General features: G+C 41.1%; 1 protein-coding gene across 3 annotated transcripts; it reads right to left on the bottom strand.

The window, feature by feature from the left end:
• Positions 1-3,927: 3,927 nt before the first annotated feature.
• On the bottom strand, positions 3,928-20,034 carry LOC110489135 (endoribonuclease ZC3H12A). Of its 3 annotated transcripts, none has more exons than XM_021561732.2 (6): positions 19,818-20,034; positions 15,638-16,093; positions 12,337-12,476; positions 9,201-9,435; positions 6,509-6,615; positions 3,928-6,222 (listed from the first exon to the last, which is right to left on the bottom strand). In XM_021561732.2, exons 2-6 carry the CDS (start codon positions 16,006-16,008, stop codon positions 5,102-5,104), a joined length of 1,974 nt encoding a protein of 657 aa, XP_021417407.2. In that variant the 5' UTR covers positions 16,009-16,093; positions 19,818-20,034; the 3' UTR covers positions 3,928-5,101. The 3 variants fall into 3 exon arrangements, with proteins under 3 accessions (XP_021417407.2, XP_036803743.1, XP_036803735.1); XM_036947848.1 differs by lacking the exon at positions 19,818-20,034 and adding an exon at positions 16,213-17,055; XM_036947840.1 differs by lacking the exon at positions 19,818-20,034 and adding an exon at positions 16,295-17,055.
• Between the last annotated feature and the right edge of the window lie 5,333 nt (positions 20,035-25,367).

Below are 25,367 nucleotides of genomic sequence, written 5' to 3'. Positions count from 1 at the left end.
AGGACAGGCCCTCCCTAACCCGGGCGACGCTAGGCCAATTGTGCGTCGCCCCACGGACCTCCCGGTCGCGGCCGGTTACGACAGAGCCTGGGCGCGAACCCAGGGACTCTGATGGCACAGCTGGCGCTGCAGTACAGCGCCCTTAACCACTGCGCCACCCGGGAGGCCAATCAAGTTTTATTTGACTATTTGTTATTTTTGCCACAATATATTTCATGATATGTAACCCTAACCCTAGACCCCAACTCTAACACAAATTCTAACCTTAACCCTTAACCTCCTACAAATAGCCTGTCTGTCCCCTGTTGGTCACATTTTTGTTTGTTTACTATTCTTGTGGGGACCTCTGCTCCCCACAAGTAAAGTTAAACACGACCCCCCCCCTCTAATGTTTGTAAATTAAGTCAATGTAAACAAACACTATATAGCCTCAAAACATGGTTGAAGCTATCATTTTGATATCATGGATGGTCAGTCCTTGCATCCATAGCTCTTTCTCTGAATTTGAGTGGGGTTATATTTCTCCAGCCCCATTGCTCAGCTTTTTATCGAAACAGGGGCTGGGAGATTGCTTTGTTATTGTTTCAACTGCTGATTGCCCCTTCAAAGGACACTTAAGGCTCTATTCAATCAGATCTGCTTTAGCCGACATCTGCATAGCGGTTGTTTTGGCGGTGTCAAAGGTGGAACTGTGTTAGAGCTGTAAAGTCCACAAGCGGCTTCTGGCATTATACCTAAAGCGGACATTGCCATTGGTTGCACTGAGTCGCATTAAGAGAAATCCCATGCAGCATTGTTTACAAGTTCGAACACTGGAATGTGATATGTAATCTGCGCCTCGATTAGGCTGATAGAAAATCATTAAACTAAATAATGAGGATTTCTATTTAGCCTACACTTTCTCATTCTGAACTTCTAACGCGAGTGGAACATGTGTGGCTTCCTGACAATGACCAAGAGCAGCTGCTCACTGATTTGACAGCTCCAATGCAGTTACACCTCTGATACCTCCAAAATGTCAGCTATGCATGTGAATGTCGGCTGTTGCCGGTTAATGCTTGATCTGATTGAATCTAGGTCTCACACCACATTTTAACCTCCTGTTCAGCACCATAATGAACATGGCTAATCATTTTTTTTGTGGAATTACACTTTAAGTTAACTGTATGACATTCAATTAAATGAAGATTATTTGTTACACTGTGGGCCCATTTACAGAATGACAGGGACAGAATGTTCTTCTAATATGCCATCACAACATGTCTAAAATATCTACATGGCATATTTAAATGTTATTTAGCTAACCTATCGTAGCAGGTGTAAAATAAACGCCTGAGTGGGACACCCCACATTCGGGTCATGACGAGAGAAAAAAAAAACTGTTGGGAGACGTTCTATTCTGCCCTGTTCAACCAATCCAGTAAATGTGGGGGAGGAGTTAAGATAGTCTCGCCTTGTTAATATTTTGGATGGAAACAACTTCCAAGAGCAAGCTAGCTAACAAACGTGCCGTGGCTAGCTCCTAGACATGTATTAGCTAGTGTTGTCTAGCGATAATGGAATAATCTGGGAAAGTTGTCACTGACAAAATTGGTATGTGGTTTCTGTCGACTTTGTCGCAAGAATTTCATCTCGCTGAAACCTACATGAGGGTGGCTCTCCAGGAACAGGGTTGGAGAGCCCTGAGCTATGGTCATCATCAGATCATCATGGAGCATATGACTGTCTACGCTCTGAGGCACTAAAACAATGAAAGTGCCATATCATAGTACAGTAGCTTGAGACAAAATACAGAGATATGACATTAGAAAATACAGACACAGGTATATTTCAAACCTTTCATTTTAGTGTAATATGATTCCCCAACATTCAAAGGTCAGTGTTTAAGTGGTATATAAATTAATATAAAATTAGTGAGTAACCCTTTATTACAGTCGGGTAAGTACTAGGTACTGGTAAATACTTGGCAACAAATTGTACTATTTGGTATTGTAGCTATTTGTAGTCAGAAGAAACAAAGTAGTCTACTCTAAAAACACATAAAAATGGCTGAGAAATAAAATGCCTAGTGTTCCCTGCCAATTATTTCAAGTACCATGAGGTTATGACTGCATTAACCTGATATGAAGCTGGTAATACTATATGATAGCATAATAATAACAACATTCTAACTTTAAATATCTAGCTAGTACTTACCGTGCTGTTAAATAAAGTTACCAAAATGGGTTTAAAATAAAAAAGTTTAACAATTTGTTTAGACCAAGAACTCTACTCTGAATGTCCATGATATATGAATTATACATTTTCCATGTTTAGGCACTTAAAAAAGAAGCTACAACGTGTTGTCTATCAGCATACAGCAAAGACAGACAACTATCATAGAAACATTGAAGTAATTGTCCAGTGAAAATCTAATTTTTAAAAAGTTTATATTCTGTTAATGAATAGGGCTGAGATCCCGCTAACAGGATCGATACGACAACAGCCAGTGTCATTTCAACAGAAATCCCCAAATTAAAATTCCTCAAACATAGAAGTATTTCACACCATTTTAAAGATACACTTCTTGTTAATCCCACCACAGTGTCCGATTTCAAATAGGCTTCACCACAAACGATTATGTGAGGTCAGAGCCAAGTCACAGAAAAACACAGCCATTTTTCCAGCCAAAGAGAGGAGTCACAAAAATCAGAAATAGAGAGAGAATTAATCACTAACCTTTGATGATCTTCATCAGATGACACACATAGGAATTCAAGTTACACAATACATGTATGTTTTGTTCGATAAAGTTCATATTTATATAAAAAATTCTCAGTATACATTGGCACATTCTGTTCAGTAGTTCCAAAAAGATCTGGTGATTTTGCAGAGAGCCACATCAATTTACATAAATTCTCATAATAAATGTTGATGAAAATACAAGTGTTATGCATGGAACTTTAGATACACTTCTCCTTAATGCAACCGCTGTATCAGATTTCAAAAAAGCTTTAAGGAAAAAGCAAACCATGCAATAATCTGAGTACGGCGCTCAGTGACCAAACAAGCCAAAAAGATATCCGACATATTGTGCAGTCAACAGAAGTCAGAAATAACATTATAAATATTCACTTACCTTTGATGATCTTCATCAGAATGCACTCCCAGGAATCCCAGTTCCACAATAAATGTTTGTTTTGTTCGATTATGTCCATCATTCATGTCCAAATAGCTACTTTTGTTAGTGCGTTTTGTAAACAAATCCAAAGTCACGAAGCGCGTTCACTCGGAGCAGACAAAATGTCAAAAAGTTCAGTTACAGTCCGTAGAAACATGTCAAACGATGTATAGAATCAATCTTTAGGACGTTTTTAACATAAATCTTCAATAATGTTCCAACCAGAGAATTCCTTTGTCTGTAGAAAAGCAATGGAACGCGAGCTAACTCTCACGTGAACGAGCGTCACGAGCTTGTGGCACTCTGCCAGACCACTGACTCAAAGAGCCCTTATGAGCCCCTCCTTTACAGTAGCAGCATCAAACAAGGTTCTGAAGACTGTTGACATCTAGTGGAAGCCTTAGGAAGTGCAACATGCTATCCCACTGTATCTTCAATAGGGAATAAGTTGAAAAACGACCAACATCAGAATTCCCATTTCCTGGTTGGATTTTTTTCTCAAGTTTTTGCCTGCCATATGAGTTCTGTTATACTCACAGACATCATTCAAACAGTTTTAGAAACGTACTAATAATAAGCATATATTAGCAACTGGGACTGAGTAGCAGGCAGTTTACTCTGGGCACCTTATTCATCCAAGCTACTCAATACTGCCCCCAGCCATAAGAAGTTAACTCACAGGCAAATAAATGTTGTTGACTCATATGTGGTCAAAGCATAAACTGGAGAAAACACCAAAAAAACAACAACCTTAAACTCAAACAGACAGTTTAAAAAATGCTTGCTATTTCCACATAGAGGATGAGGTCATCGTCATTGAGCTTGAGCTGGCCAATCAGCAGTCTATTCGCATGAATATTTTTTTATACCGGTATACGCCCACACCATTCTGTTGTTGGGGTACATCCACACCATTCCAACACAGAAAAGCTGTTTTTTAACATCCTTAAAAACGTTTTGGAAGGAAAACTCAAATCACTCAAACTGTATTGTAATTCATTATAGGTCATATTTCATAGAAATCTGGAAACACTGGACAGTTACTTTAAAATATCTATTGGATTTACCCAGTATTTGGTGATATAAGAGACCTTCACAGGACATACTGTACATATTACATAACACATTTTTATACATTATCTTGCTGAGAACATCACATTCTGGTCTATGAGATAATTACAATATTTGGGTCATTGACAAGGTGCTGTTCCAACATTAATTCAGTTTCTTTGGCAGCTTCTCCAACTTATTATCTTGGTTAGAAGGATACTGTATAGTATTTGGGGTTCTTTGGGCGTAGCTTTATACACGGGAAAAATGTATACCATTGTATTCCACACTGCATAAAGAGATCGAATAAGGAATATATTGGTCTATGAGACAGGAAATACATTATGGCCATCAGAACCACAATATAAAAAAACATAATAGTAAAAGGTGTAATTTCAGACAATGACATTATTTGAGACAATTATTTCTTATTACATGAGAGCTGAATTTCAGACGAACGAGAGATCACATACGGTATATCCCAAATGATGATACAATATGCATCAACAGTCAAACACTCTAGATTCACTTTTGCCGTAGTATTGAATCTAGAGGCAAGATTTGACTACACTGTTATAAATGTATACAACTTTCAATAAATTTCAAATAATCCAGTTAAACACGACAGGGGATTCATCCCAATTCTCTACACTTCTCCCAAACTGTGCACACACAACCTGTCATGGATTTAACATAAGCTATGCAAGCACATGACTGCTAAGGAAGGACAACATCAACAATAAAACGTTGCCCTTTCAATCAGTTACAGTAAATTACAAAGGAAAATAACAAGAGTATCCCAATGAAATCAATTAATGATTTATGTGGAAGTTAGAGTTGTGCAAGCTTCTCAACCCTGAATTAACCCCGTAGACAAGATGCTTAGAGGCATCAGAAGGCCCCCCCATCAGATTTGAAATTGAGGATCTCTGCAGCCAGCTTCTGGGCATCCATCAGGTGAGGGAACATCCCCATGACCGTATCTACTTGGTGGGGGTTGAAGATGGCCTGCAGTTTCTTACGGAGCTCTTCTCTGTCTGTGTCAAAGGCAGAAGGTGGAGGTGGCTGGGCCCAGGAGTTGAGTTCCTGCTGATTCCTGTAAGAGGAGCATGAGTGGGGGGCCCCATGCGGGGTTGGGGGGTGATGGTGGGGGCTCGGGGTGAGGCTACACAATGCCCTAGCCTGGGGGACCCCGCCATGGAAGGGGTCTGACCAGTACTTCTGGGGGTGCTGATGGGGGTGGAAATTATGTGCCCCCACCCTGCCTTGCTGGAAGTTGCAGGGGAGGCTGTAGTGGTGCATGTTGGGTGGGAATAGAGGAGGCGAGTAGGTGTCATACCTTGGCTGGGATTGGGACTCAAGGTGTGGGTTGCTGTGGTGCTGCTGCTGGGGACCTGTGAAGGGAGCCAAATGGAAACAACACCTGCAGGGCTGGAGGCTGTCCTGGGCCAGCCTCTCTGGATGCATGCCTGGATGTCTGGAACCCTGTTGTTTCTGCTGCTGCCTGGGACTGAAGGCCTTGCTGTGGCCTTGGGACACATCCGAGTACTGGCTCTCATAGGTGCCAAAACCAGAGTCCATGCACTCATGGGAGATGCTGGCATAGGGGAGGTCAGTAGTAGCGTAGGGGGAGAACATACTGGGCATATTGGGCCAGTCCATTTGTCCTTGGCCTACTGCTGTGGGGCTGCGGGCCTGCTGGTTCCTACTGGAGTGTGGCCCATCCCAGGACAGAAACATGTTCTCAGTTACCTGGCTATTGGGACCCTCCCTCAGGGAACCGCGATGCTCCAACGTCAGCCTGTGCTCCAGGTCATTCTCCAGAGAATAGGTGGGATAGGGGCTCGGGCCGGCCTGGGGGCCCCTCAGGTGTGACATCATGTGATTCCGGTCCTCTTTTACTGAGGAGAGCCTTGCCTTCTCCCTGAGCTCATCAGCCAATGAGCAGTGAGATTGGTGAGTGCGCTCAGGGTGGTAGAACTTACACTTTACGCCATACGTACACTTTTTACCTGAAATAGAAAACATAAATGAGTTACTAAACATGAAAGTTACAGTATTTCTACCTAAATCTAAAATAATACAATTCTACAGGAGAAAGTATCTTGACTCTTCACAAAGAGTCTCAGATTAGAAGTGCTGATATAAAATAATTTATGCCTAATGGAGACCTGATTAGTACTTTGTGTTTGTCTTCTGCTTCAACAAGACAGGTTTTAAACTAAGCATCAGTGTTCAGACAATATAATTAGAACCCTATGGTATCTCACACATATATATCTACGGTTGAGATCCTACCATAAGGACAGAGTTGGGGTTTCTGTTCTGGTAGTAGAGGCTTCTTCCTCAGGAAGTTCTCCAGACTGGGACCATGACGACCAAGCGGGTCATCTGGGGGCATGAATCTGGGCCGGAAATGGGTAATATTGATCAGAAAACAATACAGGCAGAGAAGTGATAGAGGATCGAATCTAATCGATTAGAACAATAAGACACGGTGCAGGCAGAGGGAATGTTTGCTTTTCATATCTGAAATAAATACATTAACACAGGTCTCATGAATCCTCCTCTAACCATACAGGAGTGGTCACCAACCTTTTCTGAGTCAAGATCACTTTGAGTCAAAATGCAAGCGGAGATCTACCACAGATTTGTTTTAAAAGATTACATAAAAAAATGTAAGCCTATGCAACATTAACCTATTAAAAACAGTACTGTAACAATTAGGTTTATGCATTAGGCTATAGGCCCAATACCTTATCACTGCATATTGGCTTTGCTTGAAATTGTCCTGCAAATGTATTGTTGTTCGCACCATTTTTATACACTTTAGGTAGGCTATTCGATCACACCGGTAATAGACCAGATGTTGTATTACCTGTGAGGCACAGCTGAGTGAGCTACATTTATATAACAATTTATTTTACTGGGCTGATGGTGCCTGCATCTGATGGTCAGTCTCAGTGGAGGGAGCGAGCAGCAGACTGAAGGTTCGCCTCTTAACGCCTCTTTCCATTTTCTACGCTGACCAAAAAGGAACACTCGAGTCGCACCACATTATTTCTGCCTCTGGACAAATACATGTTGTTAATCCTTTTATGGTGATTTTTCAGTGGCATATTTATTGTGAAATATTAATGTAATAAAACAGAATCACTAAAAGCTTCAAAGGAACCTGTAACCACACCTGTATAGCATAAGAAAAGCCAATATACAAAATAAATAGACACACATTGTAATCTAGAAGCATGCCTGGATAAGAAGTGTCAGAATCAATATAGTGAATGTACTTATGACTATAGCCTGGAGGGTGCTGATATAATCTACTTGTGACTGCAGCCTGGCAGGGGCCCCTATTACCTTTTAACCAAACTGTCATAGTTGTGCCACCAATATAATCGGTTCAGTGATTTGTAGAGTGTTAAATGATTTGTAGAGGCGGGATAAAGTCTGCTTCAAAGAAAGAACTTAGGGTTGGAAACAATTGTGGCGCAAAGCCAAAACAAGTTCATAATTTACAGTCACTCCTCTCTATGTATGTAATGTAAGGATGAAACTGTATAAAATGAGTGTGCTAAGGCTGGGAAAAACAGTTGATCCATGAACCAGCACGGCTTTTTACTTTGTAATAAAGTCTACTTTGAATTCACAAGCTCTGGGATCTGAGAAATATTATTGGACCAATATTTCTACGACACTTTCAACGGAGAAAGTGAAATATTCCTCTATATTAAAAAATACCCAAGCTGCTAATAATAACCATGCAAGCCTATCGATACACCTTTCTACTCATTCATTACAGCTGCAGTGCTGGTTGTAGCGCAAGTGGAAGTAGTATGAATGTGCATTTTCTGGCTTATAAAAGTGTTGAATAAATTATTTGAAAAAAAAGTGTTGACAGTGCTGAGTAAGAACTTAAACATGAATTGATTGGTAGGCCTATAGTGCACTTGATTTACTCTCTAGGCCCGCCGGGAAGGCAGAGTTTGTACCTTCAGACACATGAAATGGTTTAAAAATGGAACACTTCACCTACCTGGCATGCAGGGCAGCTGAATCGGGTGCACCTGCCGCCAACAGCGCGAGACTAATAATATAAAAATAGGAACGCAAGGCTTTGTCATTGAGTTTTTTTTACAGAAATGTTTGGCAATCGTCTAGGAATGCCTTGGAGATCAACCAGTTGGTGACCATGGCATTACAGCATATTACACTACTACAGTATCTGCTCTAAAAGGTGAAATCTGCTTTTTGGAACCACGTTGCTCGCTATTTCTGGGCTGAATCCTGACTAGAGATGTAACAAACTTCTTCTTTGTCTGATGATGAGTAGGAAGGATCGGACCAAAATGCAGCGTTGTAAGTGTCCATGTTAATTTATTATATCAGAACACGAGAAAATACAAAATAACAAAGTGAGGGAAAGAAATGAAAATCTAAACAGTTCTGTAAGGTGAAAACACAGACACAGAAAACAACTACCCACAAACACCAGGTGGGAACAGCCTACCTAAGTATGGTTCTCAATCAGAGACAACGATTGACAGCTGCCTCTGATTGGGAACCATACCAGGCCAAACACATAGAACTATAACACACAGAACAAACATAGAATGCCCACCCCAACTCACGCCCTGACCAAACTAAAATAGAGACATGACAAGAGAACTATGTACATGACTCAAATTGTTCTACATATCTACCCTTGACATCAATGCATGATTAATACATGTTTTTTTCAGAGAGTTAAAAACCAGTTTTTATACATCTCTCCATTTCTCATGTTTCTGTCCAAAAATCAGTATTTATGACAGATGTTACCTGCTGAAACCCCCCCATACAACATGTATGATTCCCCTGCCTGCGTGGGATTGAATTCCGGCCCCACTGGCCTCTTCACCATTGTATCTTCTCTCTATCAATCTCCCCTTAATGCATGCCTGTCACTGTCATCCCCCCCATTTAAAAAACAAATACATCCAGCACTCACTTGTCATTGACGAAAGAGTACATAAGCAGCTTCTCCTCGATACAGCGCTTCCACTCCGGACGCTCTCCCTGGAGGTCCCTATAGGTGTCGTTAGACACGATCACGCCGTCCGACTCGTAGGCCAGCTTCACAATAAAACGGTCGTCGTAGCAGACCACCCGTTTACCACCGACACGTCTCGAGGGCGTGAAGACAACTATCTTCTTCTTCTCTAGCTCCATTAGAATGTGTTGGTCTGGAAATAAATGTGCAGATGTTTCACCAAGTGTTTTATTATGTCCCAGTCATGTGCCTTTATTCATAAAGCTTCTCAGAGTAGGAGTGCTGATTTCGGATCAGTTTTGCCGTATAGATAATAATGAATAAGATTACATGGACAGCTGTTGCTGGCGATGTAAGAAGAAGAGATGGTTTGCATTATGTTTGGTCTTTCATCATATTGGAATTCTGTTTGACACAAATTATTCCACTGCCTTACCTTGTCTTCTTAGTACACATTAACATGACTAATATTTCAAAACAACGTATTCTATACCTTTGCATGAGGAACAAGCCAGGTGACACTATGATAAGAAAGGGTCGCATAACATTGCTTCAATCAAATATGGCATAGTGTGCCAAATCAAACAGGGGACACGCAAAACACAAATCCATCAACTGTGGATCCCTGAGACAAAACACAGAGCACAAAACCATCAATCGTTTAAAACAAATATTACATGACAGTTTAATTATTACATAAGCTGTTCAAATTTCACAACCCAAATATCACATAACATGGAAACCTCCCAGCAGACTAAATTAAAGCATTGACAAATACATCCAAAATGAATGTTAAATAAATGCACCTGTGTGCACAGTGTGAAAACGGACAATGGAAATTGTTTAAATAAACAAAATGGACAAGCTAAAGGCAACAATGTTCAGTAAGCCAACTTTGGAAAGATCTGGGGCCATATTCATATGGTGTCTCAAAGTAGGAGTAGTGATCGTGGATCTGGTCCCTCCTGTCCATGTAATCTTATTCAATATGACCTAAAAGTAATGTATTTTTTCCTAGACCAGCGCTCCTAATGATACACTTGAATATGGACGCTGACTTAAATAAGTGTGAGACAGAGCTCCATATTGACCAATTTCCTTGAGGTTTTTAGAGACTACTATTGACTAAAGCCTGAAATGCACTCACAAATGTCAACTGTCTGTGTCAAAAATGCTTTGATTGTTCAGGTAACAACAATCACTTGACATGTAAACCATAACGCTCTGCTTGATTAGAAACAGTAAAAGTCTCAGTTTCAGACAGTAACCTGAGTGTGTGAGAAAAACAGTTGCATTTCCTGGTGGGGATTTCCCAATTCCCTGGTAGGATTGACTGTTGTGGTTATTTTTACTTCCTGGTTACTGGGACTGAAAATTAAACTTTTGGCTTGCTTGCTCCACCTCAGACAACGCCACTGAACCATGCAAGCAGTGGGCACCAGGTGATGATGTGTCAGCTACAAATAGTGGTCCGACAAACACCTCCTAACAGATAGCCTTCAGGTACATGGACAAGAGTCACTGCTGTGTTCGACAACATGATGTGGGTTGAAGCAATGACAATTGGGAACATTTATTTAGAATTTTTTCAGAAAGCCATCTATGAGGTCAGACAATATTTCTTGATTTCAGCATTTGTCCAATACTACCCTCTGGTGGAGTTTCCCAATGCCTTTTGCCTCAGTCTCATATTACAGACACATCATATAACTGGAAACATATTGTAGGTGCAGTGAGTGTACTTACCAAACCCCATGCATATAAACAAGATAAGGCAATGTATTGCATTATTTTAAAGAAATAGTCACAATGAATACTGTATTGTATTTTATTCTATTGTATTGATTTTCTGTGTCTAGTATTTTTATGTATCGCTGACCTCCCAAAATGAATTTCCATAGACAAACCTAATCCTGGACTAAAAAGAGAGAGATCAATCCCGGAAACTGTCCGTAAAAGCATTGTTTCTTGTTGTACATGAACATAGTTTGTGTTTTCAAAATCCCCTGGTATTAAAGTATTCATATTCAGAAACAGAGACTAGTCTCATTCGAACTATAGTGCATATTCAAGCCCCTTGACTTTTTCCACGTTACAGCCTTTTCTAAAGTGCATTAAATTGTTTGTTTTTTTCTCTCCTCATCAATCTACACACAATACAACATAATGAAAAAGAAAAAACAAGTTGAGAAATTTCTGAAATGTATAATTTCTGAAATAAGTATTCAGACCCTTTACTCAGTACTTTATTGAAGTTGTCACGCCCTGACCTTAGAGCTTTTTATGTCTCTATTTTGGTTTGGTCAGGGTGTGATTTGGGTGGGCATTCTATGTTCTTTTTCTATGTTTTTTGTATTTCTTTGTTTTGGCTGGGTATGGTTCTCAATCAGGGACAGCTATCTATTGTTGTCTCTGATTGGGAACCATACTTAGGTAGCTTTTTAGCACATGGTTTTTGTGGGTAGTTAATTTCTGTTTAGTGTTTTGCACCTTACAGGACTGTTTCGGTTATTCTCGTTGTTATTTTTGTTTTAGTGTTCAGTTCCAATAAAAAGCATGAACACTTACCACGCTGCGCTTTGGTCCGATGATTCCTCTTCCTCGTCTTCAGACGACGAATACCGTTACAGAAGTACCTTTGTCAGCGATTACAGTCTCGAGTCTTCTTGGGTATGACGCTACAAGCTTGGCACACCTGTATTTGGGGAGTTTCTCCTATTCTTCTCTGCAGATCCTCTCAAGCTCTGTCAAGTTGGACGGGGAGCGTCGCTGCACAGCTATTTTCAGGTCTCTCCAGAGATGTTTGATCGGGTTCAAGTCTGGGCTATACCACAACTTGACTCCAATCAAGTTGTAGAAACATCTCAGGGTTGATCAATGGAACCAGGATGCACCTGAGCTCAATTCCGTGTCTCATAGTAAAGGGCCTGAATACTTATGTAAATGTATTTTTTTTAATACTTTGCAAAAAAATTGGGTATTGTGTCTAAATTGAGGATTTTAATTTATTTAATACATTTTAGAATAAGGCTGTAATGTGGAAAAGTCAAGGGGTCTTAATACTTTCTGAATGCACTGTATTTGTGAATCTCACCTGTGATGGGGACATCAGGCCTGGGCTGCTCCTTGCGCCAGGAGGGCACAAACACAATGACGGTTGAGTGACCTCTATCCAGGAAATAGATCACTGCCAACTCAATTCCCTTACAGGAGAACACTTCCTTGTTACCATGACTGGAAGGGAGACAAGAGAGCAGGAAATGGGATAAGTAAATATGTCACTACTTTCTATGAATCAACAAACATTTCTAGTGAAGAGATTTAAAAGGAAGGAGAGAGGTGAAGGTGCAGTTTTATGTCGTTCTCTGATTGTTTCATTGTTAATTGTTGGGGCGGCAGGGTAGCCTAGTGGTTAGAGCTGTTGGACTAGTAACCGGAAGGTTGCAAGTTCAAACCCCCGAGCTGACAAGGTCCGAGCTGACAAGGCCCCTGAACAGGCAGTTAACCCACTGTTCCTAGGCCGTCATTGTAAATAAGAATTTGTTCTTAACTGACTTGCCTAGTTAAATAAAGGTAAAATAAATAAAAAAAAGGTAGAGCAAATTTAATCTGACCAAATAATTTCTCCTCTGTCTACAATGCATTCGCTTCGGTGGCAATGCAAGCGAATGACAAGATTTGCATAGTTTAAAAAAAATACAGGAACACAGGTATGCAGACATTGTTAATGTTGTAAATGACTATTGTAGCTGGACATAGTTGATTTTTAATGGTATCTATAGAGGCCCTTTATCAGCAACCATCACTCCTGTGTTCCAATGGCACATTGTGTTAGCTAATCCAAGTTCATAATTTTAAAAAGACAATTGATCATTAGAAAACAATTTTGCGATTGTTAGCACAGCTGAAAACTGCTGTCCTGATTAAAGAAGCAATAAAACTGGCCTCCTTTAGACTAGTTGAGTATCTGGAGCATCAGCATTTGTTGACCTATTATTTCTTCTGAAACTTGTCAGTCTTTTCTTGTTCTGAGAAATGAAGGCTATTCCATGCACGAATGCCAAGAAACTGAAGATCTCGTACAATGTTGTTCTACTCCCTTCACAGAACAGCGCAAACTGGCCCTAAAAATAATAGAAAGAGGAGTGGGAGGCCTCGGTGCACAACTGAGCAAGAGGACAAGTACATTAGAGTGTGTAGTTTGAGAAACAGACGCCTCTCAAGTCCCCAACTGGCAGCTTCATTAAATAGTACCCGCAAAACACCAGTTTCAACGTCAACAGTGAAGAGGCGACTCCGGGATGCTGGCGATCCATTGGAACGTGCCATTCGAACACAGGGGTGATGGTTTCTGATAATGGGCCTCTGTACGACTATGTAGATAATCCATTAAAAAAAGAAATAGCCGTTCCCAGCTACAATAGTCATTTACAACATTAACAATGTATACACTACATTTCTGATCAATTTTATGTTATTTTAATGGACAAAATGTGCTTTTCTTTCAAGAACAAGGTCATTTCTATGTGACTCCGGTAGTGTATATCAGTGCTAAATAACACTTGCAAAGAGACCTTTGAATAATACATATAAAATATAGATAAAACAAAAAAACACTTTGGCAAAACATAAAAACATTACATGGTAGGGTGAGTGGGTGAAAACGAGCTTTGGTGATGAAATTTCACTACCTTATATTCTAAAATTAATTTTACCAAGACAAATATGATTCTTCATGTTCTAAATCATTCAGTTGGGTCTTTCTCTCACATCATTAACATTATATCCAAAAAGTCCAATTTCGTATCCTAATATATCCAATAATAAGCACTGAGCTCTTTTGACAGAGCGTTGACGCTCCTTGCTGCAACTGTTTTGGATTTTACATGTAGTGTTCTTCTGCAAAGTTGTTTCTGTGGGTCGCAAAAAGCTAAATTAGCATGACACGAGCGGAATTCAAATGTAAAAGGCTTTGAAAATAAAAAAGCTTGCGGTAGGCATACACTCGGTGCTGTTGACATTTCACAAAACGTTTTGTTGTTGTGAAATCTTCGAAAAGTAACAGGAATTTCGCATTAATATGAAAAGTGTAAACTAAAATACAACATGTCATGTCTCAAAATTGATATCTATCTTACCTCTACTGTTTTATGTCCTCCGGATTCGAGAAGACGAGTTCAAAGTTGAGCCGGTCAGTTTGCCTCAATTTTCGCACAGCTGGATCAGCCTAACTGACGCAATGCTATTTTCCAGATTTTTGAATCCTTTTTCAAAACAAAATATTTAAAAAAAAATGTTATCTGACTTCCATTGATTTAGCAACCCTAATCTTGGCCATCCTACAAGGGCAATAAACTGAACGGATTATTATAGATACATGGGGTTTTGACCATTGGTTTTCTTATAGGAGTGTCTAATTAACGTATTATTTCACCCATTGGTAAAAAATATATTTTTGATTGGACACCCTACATTTTTTTTTGTCATTTAGCAGACACTCTTATCCAGATAAATTAGGGTCAAGTGCCTTGCTCAAGGGTACATCAACAGATTTTTCACCCAGTCGGCTTGGGGATTTGAACCAGCAATCTTTCGTTTACTGGCCCAATGGTTTTAACTGTTAGGCTACCTGCTGCCACTTGTGAATCTGACATTCCTTTGAACATACACGTGGATTGTGTTTCCTTATTGGTTTATGAATTGAATCGAGTCCAAACATACACTGTATACTCAAATAGCTAGGTAATAAAACTGTAATAATGGAAGTTCTAAAATGTTGGCTTGGCTCCATCCATGTAATAAGGAGACGACAGTTAAAAATGGTTGTAATTGCAAACACTTGAACTAAGAAGACATAATAAAACTGAGTGACAATGTTGTCTGGCCTGTTCAATATGAACTCTATCCTGACAATATAAACACCGCCTTGACACATAGCTATCACTGGGAGCCAGTGCAAGGCAGAGACTTGCGTAGGAGATTTGCATATAGCGCAGCATTAACCTTAGCAAAGCCATGCACAGGCATGGATACTACCTCTTCAAACCTAGCTGACAAAATTATTAAGGTGTATGAGAAGAGCTCGTGGTTCTTGTGTTGCAGGGTCATAGTTCAACAGCTGATAATGGGTAGTTGTACACCTGTAGTTTACAGGTATTTTTGCATAGCTGGCTGTCATTTTCAACAAACCACATGAGGAGAACATAATACAGTACATCCGCTTCATCTAATTTCTCAACCACAATAACACCTTAACCCTTACAGGGCAGGACTGTCAGGAACATGACATACAGGTGCGCATGCACACAGCTGAACTCATTGAAACACTTCAATCGAATGCTAGCTCTTACAAACATAACAAGAATAATCCCTTCCTCTCTTCTCGACTCGCTCACCTCATGGCCACATTGCTGCCGTCAATGACGATAGGTTTCAGTCCACTGTCTGTGTCCATCCTGTCTTCCAGTAATGAGACTGGTCTGTCTCCTGGGGAGCCATGGGTCCTAGAGAAGGCCATGCTGGAGCCTGTGTGGCTTTTGGGGCCAGTAGTATCTTCAACACTCTCAGGAATGGTGGAGTTAGAAGTACCAGTGCTGGCTCCACTACGGACCAACTCCCCCAGTACAGAGTTGGTGTCTGTACTCAGGCCTAGCTTCAGCAGGGCGGCCCGAACCTCCATGGGGGAGTAGCCCAACTTTCTGAAGAAGTCCACCCTGAGTTGGAGCTCAGTGGCTGAGGTCTGGAGACTGGGAAAGGCCTGGTCCATCTTCTACTACTGTCAGTCTGGGCTTTCCTGAGCAGCTGTTCAGCTTGGAAGGGTTACGGCCTATTTTTCATGTTGATACGGTTGCCTGGATTGAACAGAGAGAGACTTTAGTTAAATTCAAAGACAATGTTATGCAAATATACTGAACAAAAATAGTCCAAAGAACATTCGTTTTGATGATCATCCAGGTGCTTTTCGGCAAACCTGAGTCAACTTTATAGATAGCAGTTCTCCCATTATGCCTGGCGAAAGCCAAACACTGCATTCCACAGTAAGAACCTCATACCAACGGTCAAGCATGGTGGTGGTAGTGTGATGGTTTGGGGATGCTTTGCTGCCCGAAGACCTGGAAGACTTGCCTTAATAGAAGGAAAAAATGAATTCTGCTCAGTATCAGAGAATGTCAGGTCATACGTCTGTGAGCTGAAGCTGAAGCGCAGCCGGGTCATGCAGCAAGACAATGATCCAAAATCCACAATCAGGTCTACATGAAAATGGCTAAAAAGCAACGAATTTCAAGTTTTGAAACGGCCTAGTCAAAATCCAGACCTAATCCCAATTGAGATGTTGTGGCTGGACTTGAAACGAGCAGTTTATGCTTGAAAACCCAGAAGTGTCGCTGAGTTAAAGCAGTTCTGCAGGCAAGAGTGGGACAAAATTCCTCCACAGCGACGTGAGAGACTGATCAACAACTACAGGAAGCATTTGGTTGCAGTCATTGCAGCTAAAGGTGGCACAACCAGTTATTGAATGTAAGGGGGCAGTTACTTATTCACACAACGGAATTGGGTGTTACATAACTTTGTTATTTAAAAAAAAAGTATCCATATTTGTAAACTCAGGTTCCCTTTATCTAATATTAGGTTTTGCATCAACATCAAAAATAGAGAAAATCAGAAATGGGGCAAATACTTTTTCACGGCACTGTATAAAATGCCACAATTTCTAATATCTTACTGAGTTACAGTTCACATAAGGAAATCAGTCAATTGAAATAAATGAATTAGGCCCTAATCTATGGATTTCACAAGACTGGGAATATAGATATGCATCTGCTGGTCACAAATACCCCCCCCCCCCAAAAAAAAAAAGGTAGGGGCGATAATCTGAAAACCAGTCAGTATCTGGTGTGACCACCATTCGCATCATGCCGCGCGACAGATCTCCTTCGCATAGAGTTGATCAGGCAGTTGATTGTGGCCTGTGGAATGTTGTCCCACTCCTCTTCAATGGCTGTGCGAAGTTGCTGGATATTGGCGGGAACTGGAGCACACTGTTGTATGCGTCGATCCAGAGCATTCCAAACATGTTCAATGGGTGACATGTCTGGTGAGTATGCAGGCCATGAAAGAACTGGGACAATTTCAGCTTCCGGGAATTGTGTACAGATCCTTGCAACATGGGGCTGTGCATTATCATGCTGCAACATGAGGTGATGGCGGCGGATGAATAGCACGACAATGGGCATCAGGATCTCATCAAATCAAATCAAATTAATTTATATAGCCCTTCGTACATCAGCTGATATCTCAAAGTGCTGTACAGAAACCCAGCCTAAAACCCCAAACAGCAAGCAATGCAGGTGTAGAAGCATGGTGGCTAGGAAAAACACCCTAGAAAGGCCAAAACCTAGGAAGAAACCTAGAGAGGAACCAGGCTATGTGGGTCCAGTCCTATGTGGGTCCAGTCCTCTTCTGGCTGTGCCGGGTGGAGATTATAACAGAACATGGCCAAGATGTTCAAATGTTCATAAATGACCAGCATGGTCGAATAATAATAAGGCAGAACAGTTGAAACTGGAGCAGCAGCACGGCCAGGTGGACAGCAAGGAGTCATCATGTCAGGTAGTCCTGAGGCATGGTCCTAGGGCTCAGGTCCTCCGAGAGAGAGAAAGAGAGAAAGAGAGAATTAGAGAGAGCACACTTAAATTCACACAGGACACCGAAAAGGACAGAAGTACTCCAGATTGAACAAACTGACCCTAGCCCCCCTACACATAAATTACTGCAGCATAAATACTGGAGGCTGAGACAGGAGGGGTCAGGAGACACTGTGTCCCCATCAGAGGACACCCCCGGACAGGGCCAAACAGGAAGGATATAACCCCACCCACTTTGCCAAAGCACAGTCCCCACACCACTAGAGGGATATCCTGTCTGGGCGCCAACCCAGACAGGATGACCACATCAGTGAATCAACCCACTCAGGTGACGCACCCCCTCCAGGGACGGTATGAGAGAGCCGAGTGGAATCACTGTATATCAGTGCATTCAAATTGCCATCGATAAAATGCAATTGTATTTGTTGTCTGTAGCTTATGCCTGCCCATGTCATAACTCCACCGGCACAATGGGGCACTCTGTTCACAACGTTGACATCAGTAAATCGCCCACACGTCTGCCATCTACCGGTACAGTTGATACCGGGATCCATCCATGAAGAGCACACTTCTCCAGCGTGCCAGCGGCAATCGAAAGTTAGCATTTGCCCACTAAAGTCGGTTACGATGCCGAACTGCAGTCAGGTCAAAACCCTGTTGAGGACGACGAACATGCAGATGAGCTTCCCTGAGACGATTTCTGACAGTTTGTGCAGAAATTCTACGGTTGTGCAAACCCAGTTTCATCAGCTGGCTGGTCTCAGACGATCCCACAGGTGAAGAAACCAGATGTGGAGGTCATTGGCTGGTGTGGTTACACGTGGTTTGCGGTTGTGAGGCCGGTTGGAACTACTGCCAAATTCTGTAAAGCGACATTGTAGTAGAGAAATTAACATTCAATTCAGCTCTGATGGACATTCCTGCTGTCAGCATGCCAGTTGCACACTGCCTCAAAACTTGAGACATCTGTGGCATTGTGTTGCACATTTTAGTGTCTTTTTATTGTTCCCAGCACAAGGTGCACCTGTGTCATGCTCGTGCTGCTTAATCAGCTTCTTGATATGCCACACATGTCAGGTGGATGGATTATCTTGGCAAAGGAGAAATGCTCACTAACACTTTTACATACAATATTATCGTTAAGCGCCCTGCTCAAGTCGACAAATTTTTCACCTAGTTGGTTTAGGGATTTGAACCAGCAACTCTTAACCGCTAGGCTACCTGCCGCCCACTAACAGGGAAGTAAACAATGTGTCCAAATTTGAGCGAAATAAGCTTTTAGTGCATATAAAACATTTCTGGGATCTTTAATTTCAGCTCATGAAACCAACACTTTATATTTTTGTTTAGTGTAGTTTGGCCGACATACTGTATTATGTTAGAGTAATATGCAAATAATTCAGTTGACAACTTGACATATTGACTGTACTGCATTACATGTGTTTTACTTTTTCAGGCCTAATATCTTTGTATTCACATTAGGCTAAAGTGTCATAGGTCTACAGCAATTGCAAACCGTTTTTAGTTTATTGCAATGTATCACAGAAACTACACAATTAAACTGGTAAACCTATTGTAAACTTCCCAAATGTTATTCAACATTACCATAGCCTGAAGCACCCTGGACGAATCATGAAAGTAAATAACTAGATGAATCCCGAACCAATATAACATTATTTACCCATGTAAATAATAAAATAGCATATACAAAAACTACGTTACATTACAAAGGCCGACAATGCAGAGGCAGACAACGGATTAGTGTATTCGTTTGTACAGGAGAGCCTGGCGCTGTGTTTTTCTCATGACAGTGGAATACAAGTACAGGTGACACGTAAATCAGAGTCATATGACGTTTCAGTGAAACTAACATAGTAAATCATTAGCTTTGTACAAATACACAACACTGACAATGGCGTTTAGAATTTACCTTAACTTTCAACTAGTTTCCCTCTTCGTGGTGCTCCATTTTCACCTTGACCATACATTTTGCATTTCTGATGTACGCTATGGTTATGACTTCGCAAACGTAGCACCTCCCTCTCTCGTGCTCAAAAGTGTCCTTCCTTTATTCCTGTGTGGCCACCGCCCCAACTTGTTAAAGTCCTCCCAAATTACAGCCTACGTTACTGTAGAGCCACATTTTCTCAGTCCTAGCCGAGAAGTCAAATTCAATTCTTGAATTTCTGAAACTGAAACTAACCCTGCCCTTATGCTTTCACCGTAAAGTCTGATTTGTAAATAAATTCACCAAAATTATGGACATGTTATACCTATAGGTGCTGAGGGTGCAGAATAAAAATATATAATAATTGAAAGAAATAAGGCCTCTAATTGGACCAGCTACAACCCCCCCCCCCCCCCCCCCCCAGTGATGATATAGGCTTAACCTACAGTGTAAATGTTTTTATACAGTGATAAGTATCTGCCCTCGTGGAGTGTAGGCTCTAGTTAACTATAATTGATATACTCTATGGTACAGAAGAGTTTTTCCCACTAGATGTCACCCTTTACATTGTCTCATGCTGGGTTGATGCACTCCTTAGGCCTACCTTGCAAGGAAATATCAAGCCAAAGCTATCGTTTGTGTGTGTTTTTTGAGTATGTCAATAGGCTGCATGTGGGTTTCAAGTTTGGGGGAAGCTATTTTTTTCAGCTAGAGGAACATTCTTTAGCAGGACACAAGAAAAATGTAGTTTTATAAACACATTTCATGCAATTGTACAACACTTTACTTGCCATGACTGGAGACGTGAGCCTAATCTTTAATACCACAAAATGACAGGGTATTCTGATTTGCTGAAAATGACAAACTGAGATCAATAAAAGCAATATTGTCTTGAATGCAACCATCTAATTGAGGCCTATGAAAAGGGGAAACATTGTAGGCTATGTAACTTGTAAAATAACTTGCCACTGACTCACCCAATGATAAAGACAGTGAATATGCGCACTCACCGGGGATATGTCAACAATCAGCTCTGATATTTGCTGCATGCTTGCCCAAACTGCACGCTTCCTATATTGCGAGCTTCCCGGCTGTATGTGCTGGTAATTTAAAACAATCCACCGCTATTTAAAAATAAAACAAGATAATAATCCTCTGTGGCTAAATCATGCTCTATAGGGTAGTGTTTTGAAGGATTTTATTTTTTTGTGTATAGACAGGACTATATCATTTTGGCAAGTTCCATTCAATTTACTTAAGGGAAGCTTAGCTTATTGGACATGCCGCCTATGAATATGTGTAAGGCTAAGGGAGTAGCATTAAGGCTGGCTTGAGTCAAAAACAAATGTGTATTGTATGTGTGTGATTTGTTACTTCAAGGGTAAGGAGAGGTTAGGCAAGTGTGTGGATGTGGCCAGTTTGTCTGTGCATTTCAGGTTAATCAATTTGTTTGGTAGGTACCAGGGTGGTAGCACTTTAGTTCAGAGTGCTAAAACAACAGGGTAACATCTGGAAAGTAATATGAAACAACAGCAAAATAAGACTGCAACGACCAGGTAAAAACGAGGTAATAACCTGTTAATAGTTACTATTTAGCTGCTAAATACTGATGTAAAGTTACAGTTGAAGTCGGAATTTTACATACACTTAGGTTGGAGTCATTAAAACACGTTTTTCACCCACTCCACAAATTTCTTGTTAACAAACTATAGTTTTGGCAAGTCGGTTAGGACGTCTACTTTGTGCATGACACAAGTATGTTTTCCAACAATTGTTTACAGACAGGTTATTTCACTTATAATTTCACTGTATCACAATTCCAGTGGGTCAGAAGTTTACATACACTAAGTTGACTGTGCCTTTAAACAGCTTGGAAAATTCAAAAAAATTATGTCATGGATTTAGAAGCTTCATATAGGCTAAATGACATAATTTGAGTCAATTGGAGGTGTACCTGTGGATGTATTTCAAGGCCTACCTTTAAACTCAGTGCCTCTTTGCATGACATCATGGGAAAATCAAAAGAAATCAGCCAAGACCTCAGAAAAAAAATTGTAGACCTCCACAAGTCTGGTTCATCCTTGGGAGCGATTTCCAAACGCCTGAAGGTACCACGTTCATCTGTACAAACAATAGTAGGCAAGTATAAACACCATGGGACCACGCAGCTGTCATTACCGCTCAGAAAGGAGACGCGTTCTGTCTCCTAGAGATGAATGTACTTTGGTGCGAAAAGTGCAAATCAACCCGAGAACAACAGCAAAGGACCTTGTGAAGATGCTGGAGGAAACAGGTACAGTAAAATGAGTCCTATATCGACATAACCTGAAAGGCCGCTGAGCAAAGGAGGAAGCCACTGCTCCAAAACCGCGATAAAAAAGCCACCCTACGGTTTGCAACTGCACATGGGTACAAAGATCGTACTTTTTGGAGAAATGTCCTCTGGTCTGATGAAAGAAAAATATAAGTGTTTGGCCATAATGACCATCGTTATGTTTGGAGGAAAAAAGGGAAGGCTTGCAAGCCGAAGAACACCATCCCAACCGTGAAGCACGGGGGTGGTAGCATCATGTTGTGGGGGTGCTTTGCTGCAGGAGGGACTGGTGCACTTCACAAAATAGATGTCATCATGAGTGAGGAAAACTATGTGGATATATTGAAGCAACATCTCAAGACATCAGCTTGGTCGCAAATGGATCTTCCAAATGGACAATGACCCCAAGCATAATGGCAACAAAGTCAAGGTATTGGAGTGGCCATCACAAAGCCCTGACCTCAATCCTATAGAAAATGTGTGGGCAGAACTGAAAAAGCGTGTGCGAGCTAGGAGGCCTACAAACCTGACTCAGTTACACCAGCTCTGTCAGGAGGAATGGCCAAAATTCACCCAACTTAATGTGGGAAGCTTGTGGAAAGCTATCCAAAACGTTTGACCCAAGTTAAGCAATTTAAAGGCAATGATACCAAATTCTAATTGAGTGTATGTAAACTTCTGACCCACTTGGAATGTGATGAAAGAAATTAAAGCTGAAATAAATCCTTCTCTCTACTATTATTCTGACATTTCACATTCTTAAAATAAAGTGGAGATCCTAACTGACCTAAACAGGGAATTTTTACTAGGATTAAAGGTCAGGAATTGTGAAAATGGAGTTTAAATGTATTTGGCTAAGGTGTATGTAAACATCCGACTTCAACTGTATATACATTTCTCTGGTTGTTATGTAGAAACAATTATTCTTTACTGAAGAACTTAGCAAAAGTTATATAGTAAGTATTTAAGGCCATTTTCCCTCTTCTCAGCAGCACTGTTTATACTTATTAAGAATGTACTTGGAACTTTTGTAGAAAGACTGTTTATTTAACAGAATTGTTTGAGAAACAACATCATACATGTACTGTATGTGGTCTAACCTCAAAACGTACCTTTTGTGTCTTTGGTTATAGTTGGGTAGTTACCTTGTTGTTGCTGTCTTGTTTCGCTGTTGTTTCCTATTACTTTCCGTGCATCACCAAGTTATTTCGGCACTGTACTTAAGTAACTATTATGTAACTTACTTGTCATTTCTTTATAGTTTCACCATAGTTTCAGTATACAGTGGGTTCAAAAAGTATTCAGACGCCTTCCCTTTTTCCACATTTTGTTACATTACAGACTTATTCTAAAATTGATTAAATTACTTTTTGTCTTCATCAATCTACACACAATACCCCATAATACCCCATATTTAAAAATACAAATCTGAAATACCTTATTTACAAGTATTCAGACCCTTTGCTATGAAACATGAAATGGAGGTCAGTGCATCCTGTTTCCATTGATCATCCTTGAGATGTCTCTACAACTTGATTGGAGTTAATTTAACTTGTGGTACATTAAATTGATTGGACATGATTTGGAAAGGCACACACTTGTCTATATAAGGTTCCACAGTTGACAGTGCATGTCAGAGCAAAAACCAAGCCATGATGTCAAAAGAATTGTCCGTAGAGCTCCGAGACAGGATTGTGTTGAGGCACAGACCTGGGGAAGGGTACCAAAACATTTCTGCAGCGTTGAAGGTCCCTAAGAACACAGTGGCCTCCATCATTCTTAAATGGAAGACGTTTGGAAACACCAAGACTTTTCCTAGAGCTGGCCGCCCTGCCAAACTGAGACATCGGAGGAGAAGGGCCTTGGTCAGGGAGGTGACCAAGAACCAGATGGTCACTCTGACAGAACTCCAGAGTTCCTCTGTGGAGATGGGAGAACCTTCCAGAAAGACAACCATCTCTGCAGCACTCCACCAATCAGGCCTTTATTGCAGAGTGGCCAGACGGAAGCCACTACTTAGTAAAAGGCTCATGACAGCCTGTTTGGAGTTTGCCAAAAGGCACCGAAAGGACCTCCAGACCATGAGAAACAAGATTCTCTGCTCTAATGAATCCAAGATTGAACTCTTTGGCCTGAATGTCAAGCGTCACGTCTGGAGGAAACATGGCACCATCCCTACGGTGAGGCATATTGGTGGCAGCATCATGCTGTGGGGATGTTTTTCAGCAACAGGGACTGGGAGACTAGTCAGGATCGAGGGAAAGACGAACAGAGCAAAGTACAGAGAGATCCTTGAGGAAAACCTACTCCGGAACGCTCAGGACCTCAGACTGGGGCGAAGGTTTTTCACCATTCCAACAGGACACAGCCAAGACAATGCAGGAGTGGCTTCGGCACAAGTCTCTGAATGTCCTTGAGTTGCCCAGCCATAGCCCAGGCTTGAACCCGATCGAACATCTCTGGAGAGACCCGAAAATTGCTGTGCAGCGACGCTCCCCATCCAACCTGAAAGAGCTTGAGAGAATCTGCAGAGAAGATTGTGAGAAACTCCCCAAATACAGGTGTGCAAAGCTTGTAGCGTCATACCCAAGAAGACTCAAGGTTGTAATCGCTGCCAAAGGTGCTTCAACAAAGTACTGAGTAAAGGGTCTGAATGTTTACGTAAATGTTATATTTATTTTACATTTTTTGCAAACATTTCAAAAACCTGTTTTTGCTTTGTCATTAGGCTTTTGTGTGTAGATTGATGAGGGAAAAAAACAATTGAATCAATTTTAGAATAAGGCAGTAACATAACAAAATGTGGAAAAGTCAAGGGGTCTGACTACTTTCCGAATGCACTGTATCTACTGTACGTATAGGTAGGAGTAAAGTGACTAGCAGCAGCTTATTTGGTGTGTGTGAGTGTGTGTGTGGCATCAGTATGCATGTGTGTGCATGTTATGTGCGTTTGTAGTGTGTGTATGTGTGTGTTGGGTTGTCAGTGAAAGTTGTCAGTGAAAGTTGTCAGTGAAAGTATTTGTGAGTCTGTGCCTGTGCATAGTCAGTGCAAGAGAGTTAGTGCAAAAAAAGGGTAAACGCGAGTAGTCTAGGTAGCCATTTGATTAGCTATTTAGCAGTCTTGTTTAGAAGTCTTATGACTTGTGGGTAGAAGCTGTTCAGGGTCCTGTTGGTTCCAGACTTGGTGAATTGGTACCGGTTGCCGTGCAGTAGCAGAG

This window comes from Oncorhynchus mykiss, chromosome 2 (genome assembly GCF_013265735.2).
Source record: "Oncorhynchus mykiss isolate Arlee chromosome 2, USDA_OmykA_1.1, whole genome shotgun sequence".
Classification (NCBI taxonomy): Eukaryota; Metazoa; Chordata; class Actinopteri; order Salmoniformes; family Salmonidae; genus Oncorhynchus; species Oncorhynchus mykiss.
This window is presented reverse-complemented; position numbering and strand designations above follow the sequence as displayed.